Source organism: Dermacentor andersoni, chromosome 10 (genome assembly GCF_023375885.2).
Source record: "Dermacentor andersoni chromosome 10, qqDerAnde1_hic_scaffold, whole genome shotgun sequence".
Classification (NCBI taxonomy): Eukaryota; Metazoa; Arthropoda; class Arachnida; order Ixodida; family Ixodidae; genus Dermacentor; species Dermacentor andersoni.
Window position 1 is genome coordinate 135242300 of NC_092823.1, and position 23852 is coordinate 135266151.

A 23852-nucleotide genomic window follows, 5' to 3' on the forward strand; every position below is an offset into this window, starting at 1 on the left:
GTGTGTGTGTGTGTGTGTGTGTGTGTGTGTGTGTGTGTGTGTGTGTGTGTGTGTGTGTGTGTGTGTGTGTGATTTATACGTCCTAAAAGAAGCATGTTCAATGAAATGCAGAAAAAACAATGTGGGAAAAGAACCTCAGGCTACAGCTACTGTTCGATTCCCTTAGGTCAAATACTACAAACAGAAGTTGTACCGGATAATTTTAACTCTTTCTAAACTATTTTCTCTCCACTTGCTGAAGTGATCAATAGTGGTCAAACAAGAGATGTCCCTCAAGCCAGCGTTTCAACAAGGGGACTTGTTTTGTCAGGCACCCTGACACCTGATGAAAACAAGTCCCCTTGTTGAAACGTTGGCTCAAGAGATGTTCCTTGTTTGACTACTATTGACAACTTCAAGCCTCCAACTTCCTGCAGACCTCTGTCCATTTTATATCCCTACGCTATGTTGTTCGAGGGACACACACACAAAAAATGATAAGCTAAGTGAGACTGATTAGACCACACTTTAGGAGCTATGAATAAGCCAGTCTTGCTCAAAATGCAGGTCAGCAAAAAAACATAAATAAATAAATAAAGAAAATGACACAGATCTTAAGGCAACACCATCTTGAAATCGCTGCACAAGCTCCATGTGACACCACCAATTTAAGCAGATCAGGTCAGTGCTATTTGACTGCTTATTAAAGGATTACATACTGTGCTTTCCAAGGTCACTGAAAACTTCAATAAGGCAAGCTTACTGGGAGATTTCACTGCAGAACCACAGAATAAGTTACTAGCATGAAATCTATGCAGCCATTGTGATGTCAAGGATGACAAACTAATGAAAAAATATCTCTGACTTTGATGTTCTTTGCAAACTTTAGCAGCACAAGAAATAGTGCCAGTGTAAGCCTAATGTTGGGACACACTGGCTAGACATTCGACAACTATCGGAACTCACTGGCCCCCCATTACCAAGCAATCCTTTTTTCACTGTGAACTTCAATATTCATGTTCTCTACCACTAACATTTGCATCACATCAAACACGGGCATCATAGGTGTAATGTTGGTCAACATTAGCCACACATTCAACAACAATGGCTGTACATTAGGCAACACTGCCACCATTTGCTGTGCTGCTTTGGAGGCAATACACTCCCACTGAGAAGGTACAGAGAGTATTGAGAGAGCAATCTACAATACCAGAATGATTTTGCATTTCTCTGCAGTGTTCCTTTCATTTCAAGCTTTGAAATTAACTGCAGTTACTTTGTAAAGTGCTTGTCACTCACACAGTGCACATTGAGAATTTATCAGCCTGCAAAACTGGTCGAAAGTTCTGCATCATTCCTTTATTAACCCACATTCTTTGTGTCGCACAACCTGAGTGGACAACTCCACTGGTGTGCGTGAATGGACAACGCAAGCACACACACACAGAAAACAGAAATGCAAGCTTAGTTTAATCATAAAACTGATGTTTATGTCCAACAAGCTAAGCTGCCCTCAAACTATAGGCTTCTTCAAAAAAAAAAAAATGAGTTGAGAGATAGAACATGTCAGTTGCTGTACTATGCCGATCACATAAAGGAGTACTGACACATATTTTTGAAGTTTCAGAAACTGTACTGCATGCTTTTCAACATAAAGCGACACTACAGAAGGTACAAATGATGGGAGACACTTATAGATACCTTAATTTGATATCAAAGTTGGTCTCAAAATGCCAGGCCTGTCATAATCGACATTATCATCATCACATCATGACATGAAGTGCTGACGGTGTTCAGCAACAACACTATGATCACGTTGCTCATAAATATAAATAAACAAGAGTGCTGCATGCTTTTATTCTGGCTGTGTTCCCATGCAGCAGCCACAGAGATCACGCGGACCGAGCGAACATGTGTGCTGTGACGTCATCAAGCATTCACTACTTAGGTACCAAAAGCAAAACTTGCTGGTTGAAACAAGTATTACAGTAAACTGCCAGAGCACTCTAGCACTTGACAATATTTTCTTGAAAATTTGCAGCATTTGGACCCACATTTCATGAAAGAAAAAACAAGTCGAACAAGTTGGTACATCTTTAATCTAGCTGAAGTAGAGAGAATAGACTCAAATAGCATCTGTTCGTAAGAACATGTTGCTGGGCTAGTTGGTACGTGAAAGCAAATAACTAGATTTTAGAACAAAACAGACAGCCACAAAGGGTTCCTACTACTGTCCATGCACTGTTTTCATTCCCTTCACTGACTCACCAGTTTATTCAACATGGAGGCAACAAAACATACATGCAATTTTTCGCATGAGTGGACCATGCCACTACTCAGTCATTATCACTGGTACATTGTTCAGCATTCACGACCGATATACCACTGCACTTATCTATTAATATGTGTTTCAATTTTCTCACAAATGTGGAACATGCAAATCATTTATGGCCTCCAAGATTGCTGGCACTCTTTGCACTGTAGGGCATTGCAGAGCAAGAGAGCTAGCTTCAGCGAGCTCCTCTGCAGTAAAATCGAGCAAAAGCTGCATTTCCTTTCACATTCTTTTCACTCATGAATTATACCACGGGAATGCCAGCAAACATGAAGTTTGCTGGCATTCTTCTAGTATAACTATGTATCAGCCAGCCCAACAAGCCACTCTATGAACTCGTGAATTATAATGTACTGTCAATAAATGTGTCAAATTTAGACATTACTCCAACCTACCTCCGATTCTGCTGAGAGAAAGTAAAAATTGTACAATAATTCTTTATGCTTTTCTAGAGAGTCCACATAAACAGAGAAATAATGTCTTGTTTTATTGTACAGTCACTTATGTACCACTTTTTCATAAACAGCAGTGAATCACTGGCTCAAAACCCCTGCACTAGTTCATTAATATTAGTTATAAGGAATAATAAGAACAAGTATTAATTCATATTGCAGACAGAATGTAGCATGCCAAACATATCATCAAACAAGCAAGTACCTTCAGTAAAGAGGTCTTGAGCAGCAATACTCTGCCCAATCGAGTGCCATGTTAAGCAAGCAGAGGATTCAGTTTACCCAGTGCTTTCTTCTTTGCACTACTGGACAAATCTGGCGAAATTAAGTCATGTACACAAATATGTACGCATTGACTGAAGAAAATATTTAGATGCAACATAATTTGCCGTTTGTTACAGCTTCACTACTGTTAACTACTCCGATCCTTTTGATCGAGGACATGAAAATGCTCTAAAAGCCAAGTTTTGACACGATGAACGAATACACAGACTTCACATAGCAAAGTTAACAATTTACTTAGGTGTTAAATTATTAGTAAATGGTCATTCCTGTTTTTGAGTGAGTGGCAGATCTTGCCTTCTCGACGTCACATTTGTGTTCCCTGGAGCAATTGCTGCACTAGATCGCATGCCTACTATACTCTCGAAGTGCTCAGATAAAATCATTTTCGCCGCTGCTGCTCCTGTGCAGTTGAGCATGCAAGTGTGAGCAGAGAGAACAAAACATATTTCTGCTAAAAATGTCTAATAGCACCTTCCTAAAAAAATAACCAACATGAAAATTACAGACAAACCTCGGTATAATGAACACGGATATAACAAATTACAAGATGTAAGTAAGTTAAAAATGTTTCTCACCAACACCAGCATGTAACGAATACATGGTTACAACGAATATTGCATTTATAACAAAGGCACTTAGAATCGAAGTGGGTTTGTTATAACGAGGTTTGACTGTGCATTATGTCCAATATTTGTTGTAAGCATACATTCGTTACATGCTGTTAACAGCAAGAAAAATTCTGTATTTATTTTATCTGTTCTATAACGTGGTCACAACTGTAAATATAAAGATTGGACTATTTAATGGCTATCACTTGATATGGGAAACAACGCAAGCTAGTCTGTTCTGGTTCGAATGTGAACTCTAATAATACAGTAATAACTGATAGGATGCTACATCCCAGAGCTACACATATGCTGCAGGGCTGCCATAGTGGAGAGTTCCAGATTAATTTTGACCACCAAGGCTTTGACTGCCAATTACCACCAAAGAAACCTCACTGCACAAGCATTTTTGCATTCTGCCCCCATCGAAATGCAGCTGGTAAATAAGCCTGCAATCTTGCACTCTATAGCTGAATGCCATAGACACCAGGCCACTACAGCAGGCGATTCTACATAATCATTAGCTTCTTGTTTTCACACTAGTGACCACAAGCCTTTGCTTGCATATCTTACAATGACAACAGTGATCGCTTTTGTCCACAGCAAAACTCATGGCTGTACGAGCACACTTTTGATAAGTCACACATAGACTCATTCCTATACTAACCTGCCAGTTAAACAAACTAACCTTCAGCCTACAGTTGTGGTTGTAAGCAAACCACAAAAGATCAAGCTTGCAGCTTTCAGAATGTCCCATCTCGTGTTTGAAAATGCAAGTGTGCAGCAAAACTTTGCTTGAATGAACATTAAGAGATTGAAAAAGCAGTTACAGCCACACATTCAACAGACTGAATGTTACATTAAGTGTGCAGTATCATCTTGACTGACTTACTACAGTCGTCCAAGTAGCTTTAAAGTTGCCACTTCAATGACACTCCAAGTGCATGAGTTGCACTTGGAGGCTAGGCTAGGCTTTAATCAACAGCAAACCTATTCTAAATTAAATCAGCACAAAATAGGTTCAGTGCACAAAAATTTCCAAGCACAACATGACAGCTGAAGTCAGAAATAGTATCACAGGTTAGGTCACGTGAGGTGGTTCAGCATGGCTAACGTTCAGTCACTCTCATAAGTTAATCGTAATTTTTTTGTTTATTTCAAGCCACTGAACCAGTGAGGCACTGACAATCACTGCCTGTCAACAGTCACATCATTACCATCATCAGCAATGAAAATGGCTATTACATATTTTCCTCACAGTTGTTTTCAAGTGTGATAAAACAACTCGTGTAAGGAAAGCGTTCATTCAAGAAAGGTTTCACTGTGGTGAGCTGGATGTGACATATATTCAAATCACTTCCCACAGCTCTTCTACACAAATGTTAATTGCTCAGATATAAAAAAGTCAACAAAGTTACACGCACTGTGCTCATTACACATCATGAGTTCACACATCAAAAATGCATCATTCAATGAAAGAAATTACATCTACTGGAGAGCAACAAAAACAAATTCGCGAGTACAAGCATATGCACAAAGAAAATCATTAAAAAGAAATGCTTTGGCATTCAGTATCACTCGAGGCGTAGAGCGGCTGAGGCGTAGCTGACAGAAGAGTCGCTCATGCTCATACACTGACTGGACTGGGCATACTTCAGGAACTTGAGCGCCATCCTGTGGCCGTTTCCAGCATTTTGGAGTGTGTCCACAGCCTGCAAAGGCAGCAATGCTAAAGCGGTCACTCTCATCACCACTACTTGTTTGCACATCAATGTCGGTGCTGAGTAAGGACCAAATAGTGTTTTACACACCTTGTTTTACTTTTTGTTGGCAATCATATTTCACCAGATAATGAGTGTTGTAAACTTATGACTCCAACCTTCAAAATGTCTTAAATGTTGTTGCCAATTCTATAACAAAAAAGTATTGTTTAATCAGATTGCACAGATGATGCAAATGATGACATTCTTGAATGTATACAAGCACCAGTAACTACTCTGGAATTTATGCTAGGACGTACTATATTATAAAGAGTTTTTTATTAAAGGAACAGATGGAGTATTAGGAGCAAAGAGTAGTTTCTTCGCATGCACAGGACTCTTCAGAGAGTGTGGATGATAGCTGTATAACCTGTAAAGTATGGCTACCTAAGCGACAGGTCTATGCTATGCCCGCTGGGGTAAAAATTTACCGTACTACTTTTCCTCCAATTTGATGTTTATTTGGGTGCAGTTGACATTTTGAAGCATACGAAAAGTATTTAAAAATATTTGCATTTCCGAATATTGACTATGTGATTCGAAGACCAAATCGAATAGGACACTCAGATATGCTATTCAAAAGTTTGAAATATTTGCACACCCCTAATAACGAAGGATTGCATATAATGAAGTAAAAAAACAAAATTTTTCTTACTGATATCAGCATGTAACGAATGTATGCTTATAATAAATGTCAGGTGTAACAAAGGCGTTCTTGTGTTGAATGCTCAATGCAACTTCGTTATAACAAAGTTAGACTATATTGCAGGTGGCACTACTCGGCGCTTGACGACATGAGAGCGCGTGCGATTCTGCTATCTTTGTTTGTTGTGGAAGGAATTGCGTCCTTTGCATTACTGGCCTGCCTATTCGCCCCATGCACTGCAAGCGGCACACCGGTGACATCAGTTTGGGGGCCCACCTTTGTTGTCTGCTACACTCCGGCTATAGAATAGCTTCATTCTCATGCGTTTTCTCGTGCACTGACTGCGTCTCGCATGTAGCACGGCACTCTCCAATTACTGTTTGTATTATTTATAGTTTTAGTTCTATAAACGACAGCACTGGGAAGACAACAAACATTTAATATTTAATGTATCTGCTATATCACCACCCGATGCGGTAACCCAGTGGCTATGGTGTTGTACTGCAAAGCTCGAGGTCGCTAATTCGAACCCGGCCGTAACGGCCGCATTTCAATGGAAGAGAAATGTAAAAACAATCATGTATAGTTTAGGTACCCATTAAACAAACACAGGTGGTCAAAATGAATCCGCAGCCCTCCATTACGCCACGCCTAATAATCATATATGGTGGTTTTGGTACGTAAAATCCAAGAATTTCATTTCCTTTAATAAAAAAAATATCAAAAACCACAGCCTCTCACAACTCAGTCATAAAACATCACCCTGAGCGATTAAATGAGTCTACGATTGCAGGACTCACTCACAAAATTTCCCATCAGCTAAGTGGAATTCTAATTGAATACAAATTTTAAATTTTGCTCATCATTCTAGTCACTTGGTGTTGCATATATAAAGCTTTTTCTGACCAAAAAATCAAACTTTTTCAGTGACAAGTGGTTTATCTTGAACATTAGTTATACCACACCCTATTATATTTTGACATGTCAAGTATGCTTTACGTTTTTTACTTGCAAGTAGATTTCATTACCACTTTCTAATGTAAAAGTAGTGTTTGTTTAGGTTAGCATAGGACCATTTCTGTTCACCACAGTTTCAGACTAAGAGAGACCACTTGGAAGACATCGCTTTGTAAATGTAAAAATAAAGATATTGTTATATAAAAAAAGAAAGTGCAAGAATGCCTGTGAACATTTTAGTGCGCCTTTGTACATGTACCCTCCTCCCTCCATCCAACCCCCCCCCCCCTTTTTTCCCCTGGTGTGTTTAGCACTCCAGCTACTTATTCTGTCAAGTACCAGCCAGCCTGAACTTGCCAACTTTCTTGTTTTAGTTTTAAATAGGTATTACATGCTTACAGAACAAAGTATATTGAAAATCATGATCAAAGCAAAAGTTGTCACCTGTTCTTATAGCGCTAATTCTAATCACTGGACGAACCTCGCCCGGAAAATGCACTCATTACTTATGGCAGGAGTAAAAAAAGGGTTACGCTGAGCCAACCAACTTGCATCTGCAAGCTCTGTCACGATGGAAGTAATTTAGTTTAATTAACATTATCTTGCGAGGATCGGCACAACAGCCCAAGAAAGGCTATGCAACATTGTATTGGCTACTAATTTTCTGTCCTTCTATCAGACATTCCAGACCACACTTTGTGTCAATGCTGAAGCAGTGCATGGATTAATGCACCACAGTGACCACCTCATTTCCTGAGAATGGTATCAAACATCTTCCCTGATTTGCTTAACTCTTTTGTTACCTTGAGAAAATTGGCGTTTTTTATAGGTCTCGGAAAAAAATTATTTACCACTACAAATAATATCCCAGTACACATTGCAGCATAGCATATTGTGCATAATGAAATGCTCTTTCCAAAAACATATGTTGCCAAACAAAAACATTTATTAAGTAAAACATAAAAACTCTAGAAAGTGCCATCTTTGCTGCCAATTGATAAAAACAACAATAAAGAAACACAATATCTACAAAAACATTAATATCAAAGGAAATTCAGAATATACATTTCAAAGATATATAACCCAGGAATAGTGAGTCAGTGAGAAAACTTTATTTCAAATCAGAATGATTCGCATCTGGCGAGTTACTGGGCTGGGGCACCCGCCGAAGTTACGGCCAAGAGTTGTTGCCTCCCTGCAGCTTCCTTGGCCCGCTGAACTGCCCAGAGCTGGTCTTCCAGGTTCGAGCTGAGCAGCGCGGCCTGCCATCACACGCGGAGGCTGTCAATGGAGGCTGCGCTCGCATTGTCCTGTATTTGCCACTGGCATTCCCATAACATGTGTTCAAGCGTGGCTCTGATGCCACACACTTTGCCACTATCTGTTGTGTATATGTCTGGATAAATAGCATGCATTAGTATCGGACTCTTGTATAACTTGGTTTGTAGTTGTCGCCACTGGACAGCTTGCTATCTACTGAGTTGTGGATGGGGTGGTGGATAAGTGCATCTTTGCATCTTGTAATGGCTGCTGATGTCGTTGAACCTGGTCATTCTGTCTTCCCATTCCCATACTTCGGAGGGCCCTGCCGAGGGGTCTACGTTCATCGCAGCTCGGAAAGTGAGTCCTCATACTATGTTGTGTGCCACCACGTTAGGGTTGTCCTCTCCTGTTGAATCGGGGGTGTGGGCTGGTATCCATAGGATTTGGACGCATCTGTCTTTCCTTGTTGTTTTGCCTTTTCTGAGTATGTTTAGTGCCTCAGCTGAGATCCGGCCATTCGCGAAGTTTCGTACTGCCGTCTGGGAATTGCTGATTATAAAGTATGCGTGGGTTTGTGCTATGGCTAATGCTATAGCAGCTTCCTCCTCCATTTTGATGTGTGTCATGTTTATAGTCAAGCTTGTGCAGCATTGTCTGTTGTGGTTAAGTACTGCTGTGACAAAGCTGTGTTTGTGTTTGCAACATGTAGCGTCTACAAAGACGCTGTCCTTGTTTCTTCCGTGGTTCCTTGCGCTGCTTTTTCTCCTGCCATTGTGGTGTACAGGATGCATATCCTTGGGTAATGGGAATACCATGAGTTTGGCCTTTATTTCCTTGCATATTCCGCGTTTGTCTCCGTGTTGTGTATGGTAGCGGATCCCTAGTTTATCTAGGATGTACCTGCCCACCGTCGTCTTGGAGAGGCGTTCGTATAGTGTCTGAAAAAATAAATGCTCAGTACACCACCATTTTTTGGATACAAAAATGAAACGAAGACCAGTTCATTGCTCATGCCATGCGGTGAAACAGTCCTTAGATTTTGTGAAGCATAGGTGTACTCTGCACTTTACCCACAAAACGTCTGGTTTTTGTTCAACTTTGCAGTCCTCATAACACATTTTCCAGTTCTGCCTTTTCGGCACCTTTTGAGGATGGTCCAATGAGAAGTCCAAAGAACGTACTTCACCAGTTTGTCTAGAGTTATGCACCTCTTCCAGGACCAATGACTCTCAGCGTAGCTGGGCAACTACAGGATTATGCATCCAAGCATATCTGTTTGAATTTTTGCAGATTGTCTTTATCACCTCTGCAGATGCAGAGAAGAAGAGTAGAAAGAAATCCCATGCCATTGTAAACTGTCTTGCACTGGTCCGTAGTGCTGGGCCGAGATGTGCTATGGGCGGCCTTCTTGGTGGGAATGGAAGTTACTTTGCTGCCAATGGCAGCATATCATAACCAAGCGAAGTGTGCACCCTGAAGTTAATCAGCAGAGTCCTCAGGTTGTGTAAAAAGATAGGCAGATAAGTGCACACAAGCAAGGAGACCGCTCAAGGCCATAAAGGAAACTCATCGGTGAACAGCTGCGCATGTCCCGTGCTGACTCAAAATATTGTCTCTGTTAGAGCTTGAATCTGCTTCGAAATCGTAACTCGAATCCTCATCACTAAATTGAAGTGCGGGTGCAGCATAGTTACGAGCACAACGATGCAGCCACGTGGGACGACTCCATTGGAGCGACTTTCGATAACTGCGTAGTGACACCAGCAGTGCCCGTTGCCAGCATTTTGCAAGAAAAGCGAAACGGAAACTCTTAGAAACTTGTTGAAATGCCAGGTTCATGTTGGACATGTGGCGGACCTTCAGAAATACACTTTGGCGGAATTAAACGACTCGGACTCCAAACTAAAGCTCACTAGTGAACAGCTGGGGTCATGTTCGGTTGATTATCACTGCTCAGCACTGTCGGACGGCAAAGCCAGCATTATAATTTAATTCTTGACTTGCTGGGAGTCATTGAATTACATAATTTTGATGCTAGTGCAGCGTAATTGTGAGCGGCATGCTTTTTCCACGAGCATGGAAGAAGGTAACAGCAACCACGTCTTTCTTCGCTACAACATACAAACATTGGTTCGCAAAAAGGTCCATCAAAAATCTTAACATCAAGGGAGCACGAAAATTTAAACTGATTCTGAAAGTGCAGTGCTTGTGCTAACTACTGGATGCCCTTAAATGGATAAGAAATGGCTTCAACATGTCAAAATTAGCAATCTAAAGCATCAATCACCAATGATCCATTTGAATAGGCGTGGTAACGAAAGAGTTAATGCGATAGTCAGCAACAAAATTGGAATCTCTGTGGCCAACGGAGCAGAACCAAACAAGCAGTACATGTTCCCAGAGAAACAGTATTACAGCGCAGATGCAGGTCTGAGCGAGGCTGCTCGCTTGCCTTGCACGTTTGTCCTTCGCACTAATCGCGTCGGGTAAACCAAATGTACATAATTATGGGTGACCTAAGTGTACAGTTTTAAGTGTGTTGGCAAAAATAAGCATTCTTCAACGAGCTCGGGCTGGATCACAAGTGCTGTCGGCCACGGCATCCGCCGAGCTATGCTTACTGGCCTAATCGCTGGCTCTCAGCGGAGCCGTCAGTGGGCAACGTGCCATTGTGAAGTGTTTTGTCGTTTGCAAAGGTATAAATTTCTTGACTGTTTTTGTGTAAAGTGAAACAGCGCTTTGCAAAGTTGTTTGAATTGTACTTCTCAGCGAGGATAGGAAGGCTTCCGAGCGTACAAGCTGGATTGCTGAATCTGGACAGAGCTTAAGCGCCGCTCGCTCATTCAGGTGGACGTCCTGTGTGCCCTGAATCGTTGTATGCTGCATGTCGGAGCATGCAGCACCGCATCATCATCATCAGTAGCCTGATTACGCCCACTGCAGGGCAAAGGCCTCTCCCATACTTCTCCAACTACCCCGGTCATGTACTAATTGTGGCCATGTTGTCCCTGCAAACTTAATCTCATCAGCCCATCTAACTTTCTGCCGCCCCTTGCTACGCTTCCCTCCCCTTGGAATCCAGTCAGTAATCCTTAGTGACATTCGGTTATTTTCCCTCCTCACTACATGTCCTGCCCATGCCCATTTCTTTTTCTTGATTTCAACTAAGATGTCATTAACTCGTGTTTGTTCTCTCACCCAATCTGCTCTTTTCTTATCCCTTAATGTTACACCCATCATTATTCTTTCCTTAGCTCGTTGTGTCGTCATCAATTTAAGTAGAACCCTTTTCGTAAGCCTCCAGGTTTCTGCCCCATACGTGAGCACCCTGTACGTGAGCACCGCATATTGGATCGTAAACCAAATCGTACGATGTGTCTCCTGCTTAAGCGCGGCGATGACGGCGACTCCATTCGACATTGAAGGTGTCCTGGAACATTCCGTATTACTGTTCTACAAACCTGCAGACCCGCATTACAATAACTTTAGCAGAGCAGGTTGGCTGACAGTGCCAAGTTGCCTTCGCGTAGCGAGTGCGCGCACGGCGTGGTAGCAGAATCCCCCTCTGACATCACACGCGAAAGGGCGCTGTAGTGTCCACTATGTCATACAGTGGCACAAGCGTCAGGGGCTTGAGGGAACGGAATAAACCGGAGCACATGGGGCTCTGCAGGAATTTGGTCTGGCTGCTGTCGTCCGGTGTACATCTATCTCGACATGGTGTGAGAAACAAATCGCCAGCAAGCAGCAGCAAAAGCCCTCTACCAGTTCCATCGAACTTCATGCCGTGGCTGAAACAGGCCTGAACGGCAAGTTTATCTATGTGCTTGTGAACGGATGCTCAGTATCGTTCAAGGTTAACTCGTGTGCCGAGGTTTCTGTCGACCCCAGTTCATTCCCTGGTATGCCCACAAGGTTACGAGAAGTGGAAAGAGAGCTCAAAGGTCTGGGAAATCACCCTATCTCTGTTTCAAATACATTCCGTGCGACTTTATCCTGTAAGGGGGCAGTCTACCAAACAGCTACTTTACGTTCTCACAGCCAAAACTGTACCCCTACTTGGTTTTCCGGCAATTCAAGCCTTGGACATCTGCAAGTTCTCGGATTACGTTTCCGATGAACAAGAAGCCTCCAAGGATCTGCATCTAGACCCTAGCCTTTTCCGTGGGCTTGGGACGGTGCCAGAGGAGTACACAATTCGACTTAGACTGGACGCTGCACCATTTTCATTGAGTGTCGCTCACCGTCTTCCTCTACCTTTGCACAATGTAGGGAAAGCAGAGTTGGACAAATTGGAATCTGATGGAGTAATCTGCCGCGTTGACACTCCCACCAAATGGTGTTCAGGATTGGTCATTGTACCCAAGGCGTCAGACAAGTACAGGCTCTGCGTTGATTTGACACGTCTGAACAAGGTGATCCTTCGTGAACGCCATATCTTGCCTATGGTCGAACAGTGCCTTGGAATGCTTGGTGAGACAACAGGTTTTTCGAAGCTAGACGCCACTTCAAGTTTTCATCATGTAAAGCTTTCCCCGGAGTAGCAAGAGTACACAACATTCATAACTCCATTTAGACATTACTGCTTCCTCTTGTCTGCTGTTCGGTGTTGCATCTGCGCCTGAGTTCTTCCAACGACAGATGTCTCAGATCCTTGAAGGCCAAGCGGTAGTTGTCAATATGATTGACGATATCCTTGTCTTCGGTAAGACATGCAAAGAACACGACCAGCGTCTGCAGCAAGTTCTTGCTTAGCTAAGGCAGGCATCACCCTGAATCAGGAGAAGTGTTGCTTCGCGGCTAGCAACGTCGAGTTTTTGGGTGTGATCGTCAGCGCTCAAGGTATCTCACCGGACCCAGACAAGATTGCAGCAATTCAATATATGCCACCTCCCAAAGATGTCTCCCCAGTTAGTCGTCTACTTGGGCTTGTGAACCATGTTCGACGCTTCCTGCCACACGTTGGCAAGACAACTACTGTGATCTGCACTCTGCTATGCAAGGAAGGAAGGAAAAAGTGGAGAAGGAAAGGCAGGGAGGTTAACCAGTTTAGCTTAAACGGTTTGCTACCCTACACATGGGAGCGGGATGGGGGGACGAAAGATGGGGAGGAGAGAGAGAGAGACCACATAACACAGCACACACATCGTCAGTTACAGTCTGTCACTCTTGCACGGTACGTGACATCACTGTCACAGTCGCTTATCCAAGCCCGTCTCTCTCAAAAACTGAAGTAGTCCCTTCGTCGCCTTCAGCTGCGATGTCTTCTGTCGGCGATATGTGAAAGTAGTTGCAACTGACAATGGTCTATTGTCAAGGTGCACTAGAACGGACGCCATGGACTGTCTCTGAACATTATATTCAGGACAGTCACACAGAATGTGTTCTAGCGTCTGCAAAGACAGGCATTACAGAGAGCATTGTCAGCCATTCCAATGCGAAACGAGTAAGATTTTGTGAAGGCCACCCCTAGCCATAAGCGATAAAGTAGAGCGGCCTCTCTTCGGCGGAGTCCAGTTGGCATACAGAGATGCATCAAAGAGGGCAGGTCGTATTGACGATTGCTCCAGTTGGTTTGGTTACTTGGTGCGCACCATAGAAAGAGCATGATCTTCTCTGTGAGACTCGAAGTCTGCCTGCTATGCAAAGATTCACATTGGACATAGGGACCTGATCAGCAGACCGCCTTCAAAAGTCTCAAGCGGTTGCTGTGTTCAGACCTTTGCGTTGCACGCTACAATACCGCCTACAAGACAATGGTGTCCACCAACGCAAGCTCTTTCGGCTTGGGAGCCGTATTGCTGCAGCAGCAACCTTCTGGTAAATGCCGAGCAGTTGCCTTTGCATCAAGGTCGCTGACGTCTACAGAGCAATGTTACAGCCAGACTGAGAAAGAGGCGTTGGCTGTTACCTGAGCAGTGCAGCGATTCGAGGAGTTCACCCATGGTTCACAGTGCTACATTGAAATGGATCATCAGCCTATTGTAGCATTACTCGGCTCTATGGATGTGGACATGTTGCCACCTAGAATTCAGCATTCCTGCTACTTCTGCTACCAAGTACTCTATGTACTGGGAAAACAATCAGCCACGGCTGACACGCTGTTGCGCGCTCTGACAAGACAAGTTTAAAGCCCGGAAACTACTCCAAAACAAGCTGACAACATTGAGCTCTTTGTCCACGAGACCGTTCGCGCCCTGCCAGATATCCTTTTGACACAACTTCATGAACTTTGTCAGGTGTAAGCGAGTGATGCAGAATGCCATTTACTCATCCAGTACTGCAAGAAAGATTGGCCAAGGAAATCCCATGTGCCGACACATGTAAGGAAGTACTGGCAGTACCGGGGCAATCTTTGGATCGGTGAAGATCTCCTTCTGTAGGGGTGTTCACGTCATGGTTCCGGCATCATACCAGCAACAGATATTGCAGCTTCTTCACGATGGCCATGAAGGGATAGGCCACTGCAAGTCTCTTGCTAAGGAGTCTGTTTGGTGGCCCAGCATAAATTCCTAAGTTGAGATGTTGGTAATGAACTGTTCTAAATGTGCCGAGAGCAGAGTTCAGCGTGCAGAACCTATGCTCGTTTCTGAAACACCAAGAGAGCCTTGAGAGGTTATAGGCATTGACCTGTTTAACCTCAGTGGTGATGACTACGTACTTATAGACTACAGGTCGCATTTGTCAGAGGTCACAAGCCTATGCTGTACGAGAACACCAGCGATAATATTGGCCATTAAAAGCGTGTTCGCATGTTGCAGAATACCAGGGGAGGTTTGCAGTGACAACGAACCACAATTCGCAGCGAGAGAATTTGCAGACTTTTCTGTGCCCTACGGCTTCCGTCACATCACTAACAGTCCCAGCTTTCCACAATCGAACGGTAAAGTGGAACATATGGTGCGAACAGTCAAAGATCTTCCAAAGAAGGCTGAAGATCCCTATTTGGCCTTGTTGTCCTATCGGGGCACTCCGTGCATCAATGGTGTTAGCCCTGCGCAGCTTCTCCTGGGCAGGCGCCTCCGCATACATGTCCCAAAGACTGAAAAGCAGCTCCAGCCTGCTTGGCCAGCAGCCTCAGTATTCGACCAGCTCGATAAAGCTGCATGCAAGAAGCAAGCGAAAGACTATAACAGAAGACATGCGTGCAGAACCTATGCGGCTTCTGCCCTTCGCCAACTTGAGGCGGGCGAAGAAGTTTGGGTCAGTGACATAAAATTCCCTGCTATTGTGCTGTCACCTGCCCAACGTCCGTGCTCATACGTGGTCGAAACTGCAAAAGGCGTCATTCAATGCAACTGAAAACACCTTGTCCCAAAAACTGAAAAGTCTCTAGATAGTCAAGTTTCTCCCAGACTTGAATCAGGCTCAAATGGAAATGCACTGGGGCCGTCAGAACAAGTCTACAGTGATAGCCAACCAGCTGTGCCGGTGCTGGTAACCACGCCAGGGAATGAGAGACAAGATGCGGACAAGCCAGCTATACCCTCGACGCCAACTGCGAGTCCGCCTGAGTCTTACGACAATGCATCAGAGACTGGACAACTAGCCTCAGATCGCCTTGAAAGGAGGTCTAGGTTTGGTCGCATCATAAAACCACCAAGAAGACTAAACTTGTGATGAGATCTTGTGTGCATTCCCGTGTGTCACACCTCATCTTGAGAAGAGGGGATGTAGTGTCCGCTATATCATACAGATGGTGCGAGCATCGGGACCTTGAAGGAACAGAATAAACTAAAGCGATGGGGCTCTGCAGGGATTCGGACTGGCTGCTGTCGTTCGGTGTACATCAACCTCAACAGGTGCCACTCAGAGGCCTCGAGGCTCAGAGCGCCAGGAATGCTCTCGGCCACATACTTTGTCAAGTCAGATGCAAAGTCACGTAAAATCTTGTGAAAGTGATAGTAGTATCTCTAAAGGTGATCGCTCAAAAGTACCGCCTAGTGTGTTTGTTATATGTGGCTAATGAAGTGCAAAAGATGATGATGACACGGTGCTTTCATAACGAAAGCTCTCTAAAAAAATGTTCCCTCATGTGAAAAGTAAATTCTGCACGTCCCACTTTTTTTTATTGTGAAAGTGGGGACATGCTATATTTTTCTTTTATAAATCAGGTGCATTTACATTCAGGTGCATGTTACATTCACTTTTATTTTCTTACCTTAAGCCCACGAAAACTGGGTGCGCGTTGAATTCAGGGCCACGTTAGAATCATGCAAATACAGTAAGTAGTCCTCATGTTCAAGTAAGTACATGGTACATTTTCATTTCACAGAGAAGAATCAAACACATTTAACAGTCAGATATGGCAATTACGCACAGTGTATATGAACAGCGTTAACACACACAATGCGCCTTCTTTATAGGGAAAGTTGAGCAGATCTTGAGCTATTATAATCTCGTATCATATCAAGGTGACAGTGAAAGCCAGAGGGTTCCTGGAATGAGGAGAACTTCCACCTAGAGTAGAACCGGGGCTTACCCTGGGATACTGTTTTGAAAATAAACATTTATTCCTCCTCCTCCTCCTCATATCTATATGATCTCATAGCAAGGATCAGGTGCTGCATCGAGATGTTAGAGCACAGAACTGAGACAGGAAATTCAACCCACTGATGCTGGTGTTTCCATGCAAGCTTACATTAAGCAGGACCCCAATGGGATGGCGGCCGCAGATGGTGTTTCCATACTTCTTGAGGTACGCGGTGAACGCAGTTGGAGAAAGCTCCTCAATTATGCTCATCCCCTGAAAGTGCAAGTAATGAACACAGCTTGAAGATGTGCATCCATGGTGTTGCTTGTAGCTCCAAGGCTAAGCACACATTTCCCAAAGTGCAAATTCAATTTCTATCTAAGCAGAAATTCAATTTCTGTCGGCAGGCTTGAAAATTCGAATGCAATTTATTAGTGATATGTTACTAATTATTTTGCAATTGAATAAATCTGGTAATTCTAAAAACTAATACAGATGCTAATTATTTTAATCATGATAATTTGTGTTCTTCAAGCAAGATGGCCTCTTTGTAGCCGACATTGCACCTTCAAGATACTTCATAATGAATATCTAAGGCCTGTGAATCAGCGTTCATAAGGAGTTATTGAATTTCTGCATTGTTCAAAAAACATGCAGGCTTTTTATGCCAGTCCACCGTGATCGAAAATGAGAGATGCAAGCACCACCAACAGTTCGTAAGCTTTCTTGCACCATCTGTTGCATAGAAACAAAACCTACCATAAAAGTTTAGTTGAACCAACTTCCAAGTAGATGGCACAACCAATCTATAGAGGCTGAGGTTCATGAATTATCTCAGGCACTGTCTGGGGCGTGCTTCAGTGGCCAGATGAGTATGCTCAAGCATGGCACTTAAAAGGTGTAACATTATCAACACCAATCAGCACAAAAACGTAGACTGTCACCATTTTGAATAACTATGGCGATGATGCTGGTGAATACTCATTCCTCTGCACTGATGGCATTGTTGCCAACACTACGCAATGTGCAGGCAACTTCTTTAACTTATTCTCTGTGGAAGAATGTGTGTTAGAATAAGGCAAATGCATTAAGCTGAGCTGTGCATTTGCACCTACCTAGAGCAAGTTTATGCTCAGGTAGTCACAGGCAGCCATTCATTACATATTGCAGCAAGCACTTCACTATAGGTCAAAAGTCAACTTCATGACATTTGCCACTTTGTGCTCAAGTACACGGCATGTCATCCTTCCCCAATTTGATCCATAAAGTTTACCATCTCTCTTTTCTAGCCTATAACAATATGCGTACACTGTTTTCCTGCACTTCTTTTCTTTTTTTCTACAGTTGCCAAGCAATTATTTCGACATGTCGTTTTGAGCAACACGAAAGATAAGCCCACTTTTATGTACAAGACACTACACCAGCACCAACCTGTTTGTCCAGCTTTTCAATGGACTGGTGGATGTTGCCCCAGGACTTGTCGTAGAACTGATAGTGAAACCTAGCCCCTGAAAGGCACATGAAAGAAATAAGACAAAAAAAAACATTGAAACAATGTGCGCCAAACCACCAGTTTATGTGGAGTTTCAGAGTAGCAGCGCACACTGTGAAACAATAAATGGTGAATGGCACTATGTTGCAAAATATGCTTACTATAGCACTAGTGGCATAATGCTTGAGCAGCCAACAAGTTCCAGTCAGATAAGAACATCACTACAGTAAAATTTGACCTATAGTATGTGAAGACATTACACAGTTAAATTCTCATGTATTCAACGACAATGGACCCTGCTATACCAAATAGCAAGCCAAGGTTTACAAAACCAGTCTGGATTCAAAAAGTACAATTATGGCAATCAGATTTTGTCTTTTGATTATAATTACAGAGCGCAATTCACATATGATAACTGCTAAGAGCAATTCTCATTCTGTCTATGTATCTATGTATCATGTCAATGATACATGTACTATATGATACATGTCTATGTATCACTGCATCTTTTCTTACAGCGTAAGGAACCAACTAGCCCAGTAACAAGTTTTATGGCTCACAACACTGTGGATTAAAGATGCGTAAAGTAAGCCTGGATGTAACAATATATGGAACAATATACAGTCACTCAACTTACAGTACTTATTCGAATATAGGGCGAGGTTTTTTCAAGAATCTTTAGCCTCGAAGTAATTTTATATGCGAGGCTAATAGATTAAGTTATTATATTTCAATATGGTGGCAGCAGCCACATTTCCCAGCGATTCAGATTTTATACGGCAGTGCAAACTGTAAGAACTAATAAGCCTTAGCAAGTGAGGCAGTATACCATATTTCTTGTGTGTAGCCCACACTTAGAATTCAAAAAATTCAACATTAAAGGCCAGGTTGCTGGTTATATGCAAATTTTGCCTTGAGGTATGACTTCACATCAGCATGAATTCTGTCTTATGGTGTGGCTTCATGGTAGTGCAGTGCCTGCTGCCGTAAAGCCACAATACTGTGATAATTTTGCCTTATGGTGTGGCTTCACAGCGGCACAGCATGCACTGCCAAAAAGTCATACTATAAGGCAAACTTTGTGCTGCTGCGAAGTCACACCTCAAGGCAAAATTCACATATAGCCTGCATTGATTATTCCACAGGCTTCCAATTATTCAGTATTTCAGGCAATCTACACCAGGTCTCAATAATCCGTCGGTTACTCTATATCACCTTATATTAGTGTGCATACTTAAGTTCTTTTTTTTTTTTATCTCCCAACTGCACCCTCGCCTTATAATCGTGACCACCCTATAATCGAATAAATAAGGTAGTTCAAACTTTTTATCATCCTTATAAATGGACTCCACTGCAGTATGCACAGAACATTCACACTGTCATGGCTAACAATACTGTTCCTATAACAATGCTGTTCCATGGGTGAAAACAGCGCAAAATAAGCCCGGACAAAGAAGGGACACATGATGAGTACTGCTTTTGCGCTGTTTTTACCCATAGGTTTGTACCAACTAGCTTGCATTCATACTCTTTTAAATACTGTTCTGCTGTAAACAAGGTACAGAAGTAGAAAAAGCTGGATGCACTTGGCACAATTGCATCCAGTTTTTTTCTTTGTTTGTCCATGTTTAAAATGCAGTTTCCTGCTGTAGCTGATTACCACCAAGCCCAAATAATACTGCTTTAAGGGAAAGTTGGATTCTATATCAACATTTTTTTAAATATCAAGTTATAGTGTAGAAACTTGCAGATATATGTAGTTTTATGCGCTTATTTAGAAATATTAGGCCCATTTTCGTTTATATCATTTCATTTTATACAAGATTTCTTCACCTATTCCTTTGGAAAAAAAAATGCAGGAAATCAACTCCTTAGATTTCGGCAACAGGGTATCAACGGCTTCAACATGTTTGAAGAAATACAATAAGACCAACCTTACTGCTTTGTGTACCCTTGAACAAGGGTTGCAATACTGCAGATGATGCTGCATTTTGGCTTTATTGTGGATGGAACAGGTGAATAATATGTCTTGCAAACGCAGTATTAAACTAATTCCACTGCAAACTGCTACCTCAGTAGAAAACTTGAGCTGAAATCAGCCAGTGGTTTAACCGTAAGAGTGGTGCTCATATTTATCTAATTAACGGTACATAATGTTTGCGTACCCTAAGAAATGGCATTGCCAAACATGGTGGCACCCATGGGTCCCACATCAGTTTGAAATGCCCTGATGGCTGTACTCTTATCACAGATTGCGAACAAATGGCAAATAAGCTTTCACTTGCACTCAACTAACCCTAATCGCAAGTTATGAGCGGCTAGCCTGGCCAAATTTCTAAAACTGTTACATGATCCTGGTGTCAATAAGCCCGATGAGACATGTTGACATAAAAACAGCAGTAGGTGTGTGCATTGTCTTGGCTTGAACAGGTTTGACATGAGGAACTAGATGGCACCCCTGTCGGCTAAGGTTTTCTTACTGTTTTCAAGGAAGGTGCTTTTCAAGGAACACACATGTTTAATGTATGTAAGGTGCTAAACATTTTTCTAACACTGTCAAATAAAGCTGACCTCTCTGAAACACCGATTGGGAAATGGAAAAGACAGAGATCACCAACCCCAGTGGCAAAAGTCTGAGGATATGACAAAAAGGTTGTCGGCATCAGCGAGGTACTTGCTGAGCAGTCGGCCGTAGAAAGCCTCGTTCTCGGGACTCAGTGATCCCACAATGATGGGCACAATGGTGAACTCCTGGCTGGTTTCACAAAAAGAAAAATGAAAATGACACCCTCAGCCGCATGACAGTGAAACAACCAACATAATCACAGCGTGAACTATACTTGAACCTCATTAAAACTAAGTCCCATCCAACAGAACAACACCACTAAATCTAATAATGGTTATAAGCAAACATGCTGATATTGGTGAAAAAAATTTACTAATTATAGATTTACCTTGTTATATCCTATAGTTTGTCATACAGTCGAACCCAGCTATATTGAACTCGAAAAAAATAAACGCCTATCAGTCCGATACAAGGTATAATTTTATGTAAGCCTGCTCAAGAATTGGATGTCACAAAAGCACTTATAAGAGCAATTTATTGATTAAATTATGGGGTTTTACGTGCCAAAACCACCTTCTGATTATGAGGCACACTGTAGTGGAGGACTCCGGAAATTTCGACTACCTGGGGTTCTTTAACGTGCACCTAAATCTAAGTACACGCATGTTTTCGCATTTCGCCCCCATAGAAATGCAGCCTCCGTGGCCGGGATTCGATCCCGCGACCTCGTGCTCAGCAGCCCAACACCATAGCCACTGAGCAACCAGGGTGGTTGCAATTTATTGATGAAACTAGCTTAGTTTCACATGACATAGTTCTGTATCTTCTTCTGCTTGGGCTCGCTACCTGTAACAGCACATACTTCTCCACATTGTCTAAAGAGTTGGAGCAGCTGAGGTCGCAACTTTCAACATTCACAAAGAAGCGACAGACTAGTGTGAATGCACCAATCACCTTGAAGGATGTGGGCAAAGGATCGTCATTGCTTTCCTCATAGTGCCTGCTTTCACTTGTGCTCAGTATGATGTCGGCAATGTAGTCTTTGGGCTCTCCCATAGTCACGACAAAATCATCCGCACTCACAAACTCGTCGACCATCGATCCATCAACGACTTCCTGAAATTCTGACAGCTTGCACCAAACTTCAGCAACATTGGCAATGGCTTCGTCACACTCATCAGCATTATCAGTCATCACTGGCACACAGAAGTTGGCACGTCTGAAGCAGTTTCGGATGAACCACTTGTACACGGGTGCTACGGGCACCGAGTCATTTGTCCGCTTTAGCCCTAATCTACCCCTTATACTTCAATATTGTTCTAAGAGTGCTCCTCAGAATCTTGTACGCTGCGGCGACATTCGGCTTCTCACCACATTTGACTTGAATTATGATTTCGAGCTTCGCGGTAAAAGGAAAGTTCTGCCGCCTTGCACTAGCCATCGTGGCAACACTGCGGGAGATAGCCCATAAGGTGCAAATACAATGAACGAGAAAATCAGCGAGCCAACTCACTAGCAAGAGGGAAATCCAACTTCTGGGGGCACTTTTGCGCTGCTTGACGTTCAATATATCGGGAGTCGTTGCTATTTGTTTCGATGTAAGCATAATTTTTCTACATATACTCATTGTAAATATACTGTGTTCAGAAATTGTTCAATATACAGGATAATTCCATGTAAATGGATTCGATATAGCTGGGTTCGACTGTATCTGTGCTTGTTACATCGAGGCTATATTGTATAAGGACAACTCAGCAGATTTCTTTGCTATCCCCCTGAACCTCAAACATAAAATGGTATGGGTAATCACATATGCAGCATTGGCCATAATTTCCAACATTCCATTTCACTTTCCATTGCTTTTGCCCTTTGTTGTTGGCTCTAACATGATTCATATGCTACTACCTAATACAACATATGAAAAATGAAATTAAACATTACAACATACAAGCCCTGGTCTCCATTAACCTCATTTCATGTGGCCAACGTAAAATTTCCAGCATGTTACACATTTCCCCTAAAGCAACCACACATAATTATAGTATGCCTGCATGTCAACATGGTAACAGCAGAGGCAACACTGAAACTGTGGAACACAGAGAAGGATCACTGCACAGAATGTGCACAATCTTACAATTGGAGCAGAACATACTGGCGGCATCCAAATTTTGAATGCACAGGGTCTGGCCTCTTTAATATACACATGTAATTAAAGATGCACTTCCTTGATTAACTCAGAACTAAAACAGAGAGAATAAGTGCATGCAAGGTTCACTTATATGCATTCTATAACTACGTCCATGGATGCTACATTTAAATAAAATGAGTGAGGAAAGGAAACTGTGTGCAGTAAACAGATTGTCATTATAGTTCATTACACCAAGGGGAGTAGATGTGCAGTCAGGTGAAAATTGGCTTTGGTGCACTCACTTTTCCATGACCTTCGCAATGTAAGGTAGATGCATTTCTAGACTGTGCTCATTCTCATCAACATGAATTGATACCTCTTCAAATGCACCAGTCTCGTAAAGTTCTTCATAAACTGCAAACATGAATGCACAGAATTATGAGCCAGTCAACACGGTTTCAAAATTTATAAGCAGTGCATTGAAGTAACTGTTAATCACATGTCAAAACCTCTGCACATAACAGCTGTTTAAACTTTCAGCAAGTCTCTGCCCAGCAAGGATGATAGTACATAGACGGGAATGGCAAATAAAAAATTAAAGAACTAGGCATGATCAGCAATACAAGTTGCAATTGAATACACACAAATAAGATGAAAAAGAAAGCTGATGGCAAAGCTCCATAATCTAAGCTCAAAAAGACAAACATGTAAAATTTTCCGCTATGACAGTTGCAGGATTACCAGCTCCAAGTTAAAGGAGTACTGACATGAGATTTCCAGCACTTCCTTTTTTTTTTTCTCCTTAAGTGAAGACCTACACACTCTAAACACAAGAATTAATACTGACAAGTGTCAGAGCACCCTAAATAATTAACTACACATAATACTTATTTCTATGAACCAGTTTATTT

The 23852-nt window shown here is 42.5% G+C and overlaps 1 protein-coding gene across 3 annotated transcripts in view; it reads right to left on the reverse strand.

Annotated features, from left to right (window-relative positions):
- Positions 1 to 1318: 1318 nt before the first annotated feature.
- Positions 1319 to 23852, reverse strand: part of LOC126545163 (protein MEMO1) — a 28795-nt gene continuing 6261 nt past the window's right edge. For 2 of the 3 annotated variants that reach the window (XM_050192928.3, XM_055078270.2), the window contains exons 5-9: positions 23244 to 23355; positions 20866 to 21002; positions 18187 to 18263; positions 16924 to 17028; positions 1319 to 5368 (exon numbers count right to left, since the gene is read on the reverse strand). In XM_050192928.3, the coding sequence (XP_050048885.1) occupies positions 5231 to 5368; positions 16924 to 17028; positions 18187 to 18263; positions 20866 to 21002; positions 23244 to 23355 (569 nt within the window). In that variant the 3' untranslated portion in view covers positions 1319 to 5230. Of the gene's footprint in view, positions 5369 to 5467; positions 5567 to 16923; positions 17029 to 18186; positions 18264 to 20865; positions 21003 to 23243; positions 23356 to 23852 lie in introns of all 3 variants that reach the window. The other variant, XM_055078271.2, reaches the window with a different exon arrangement.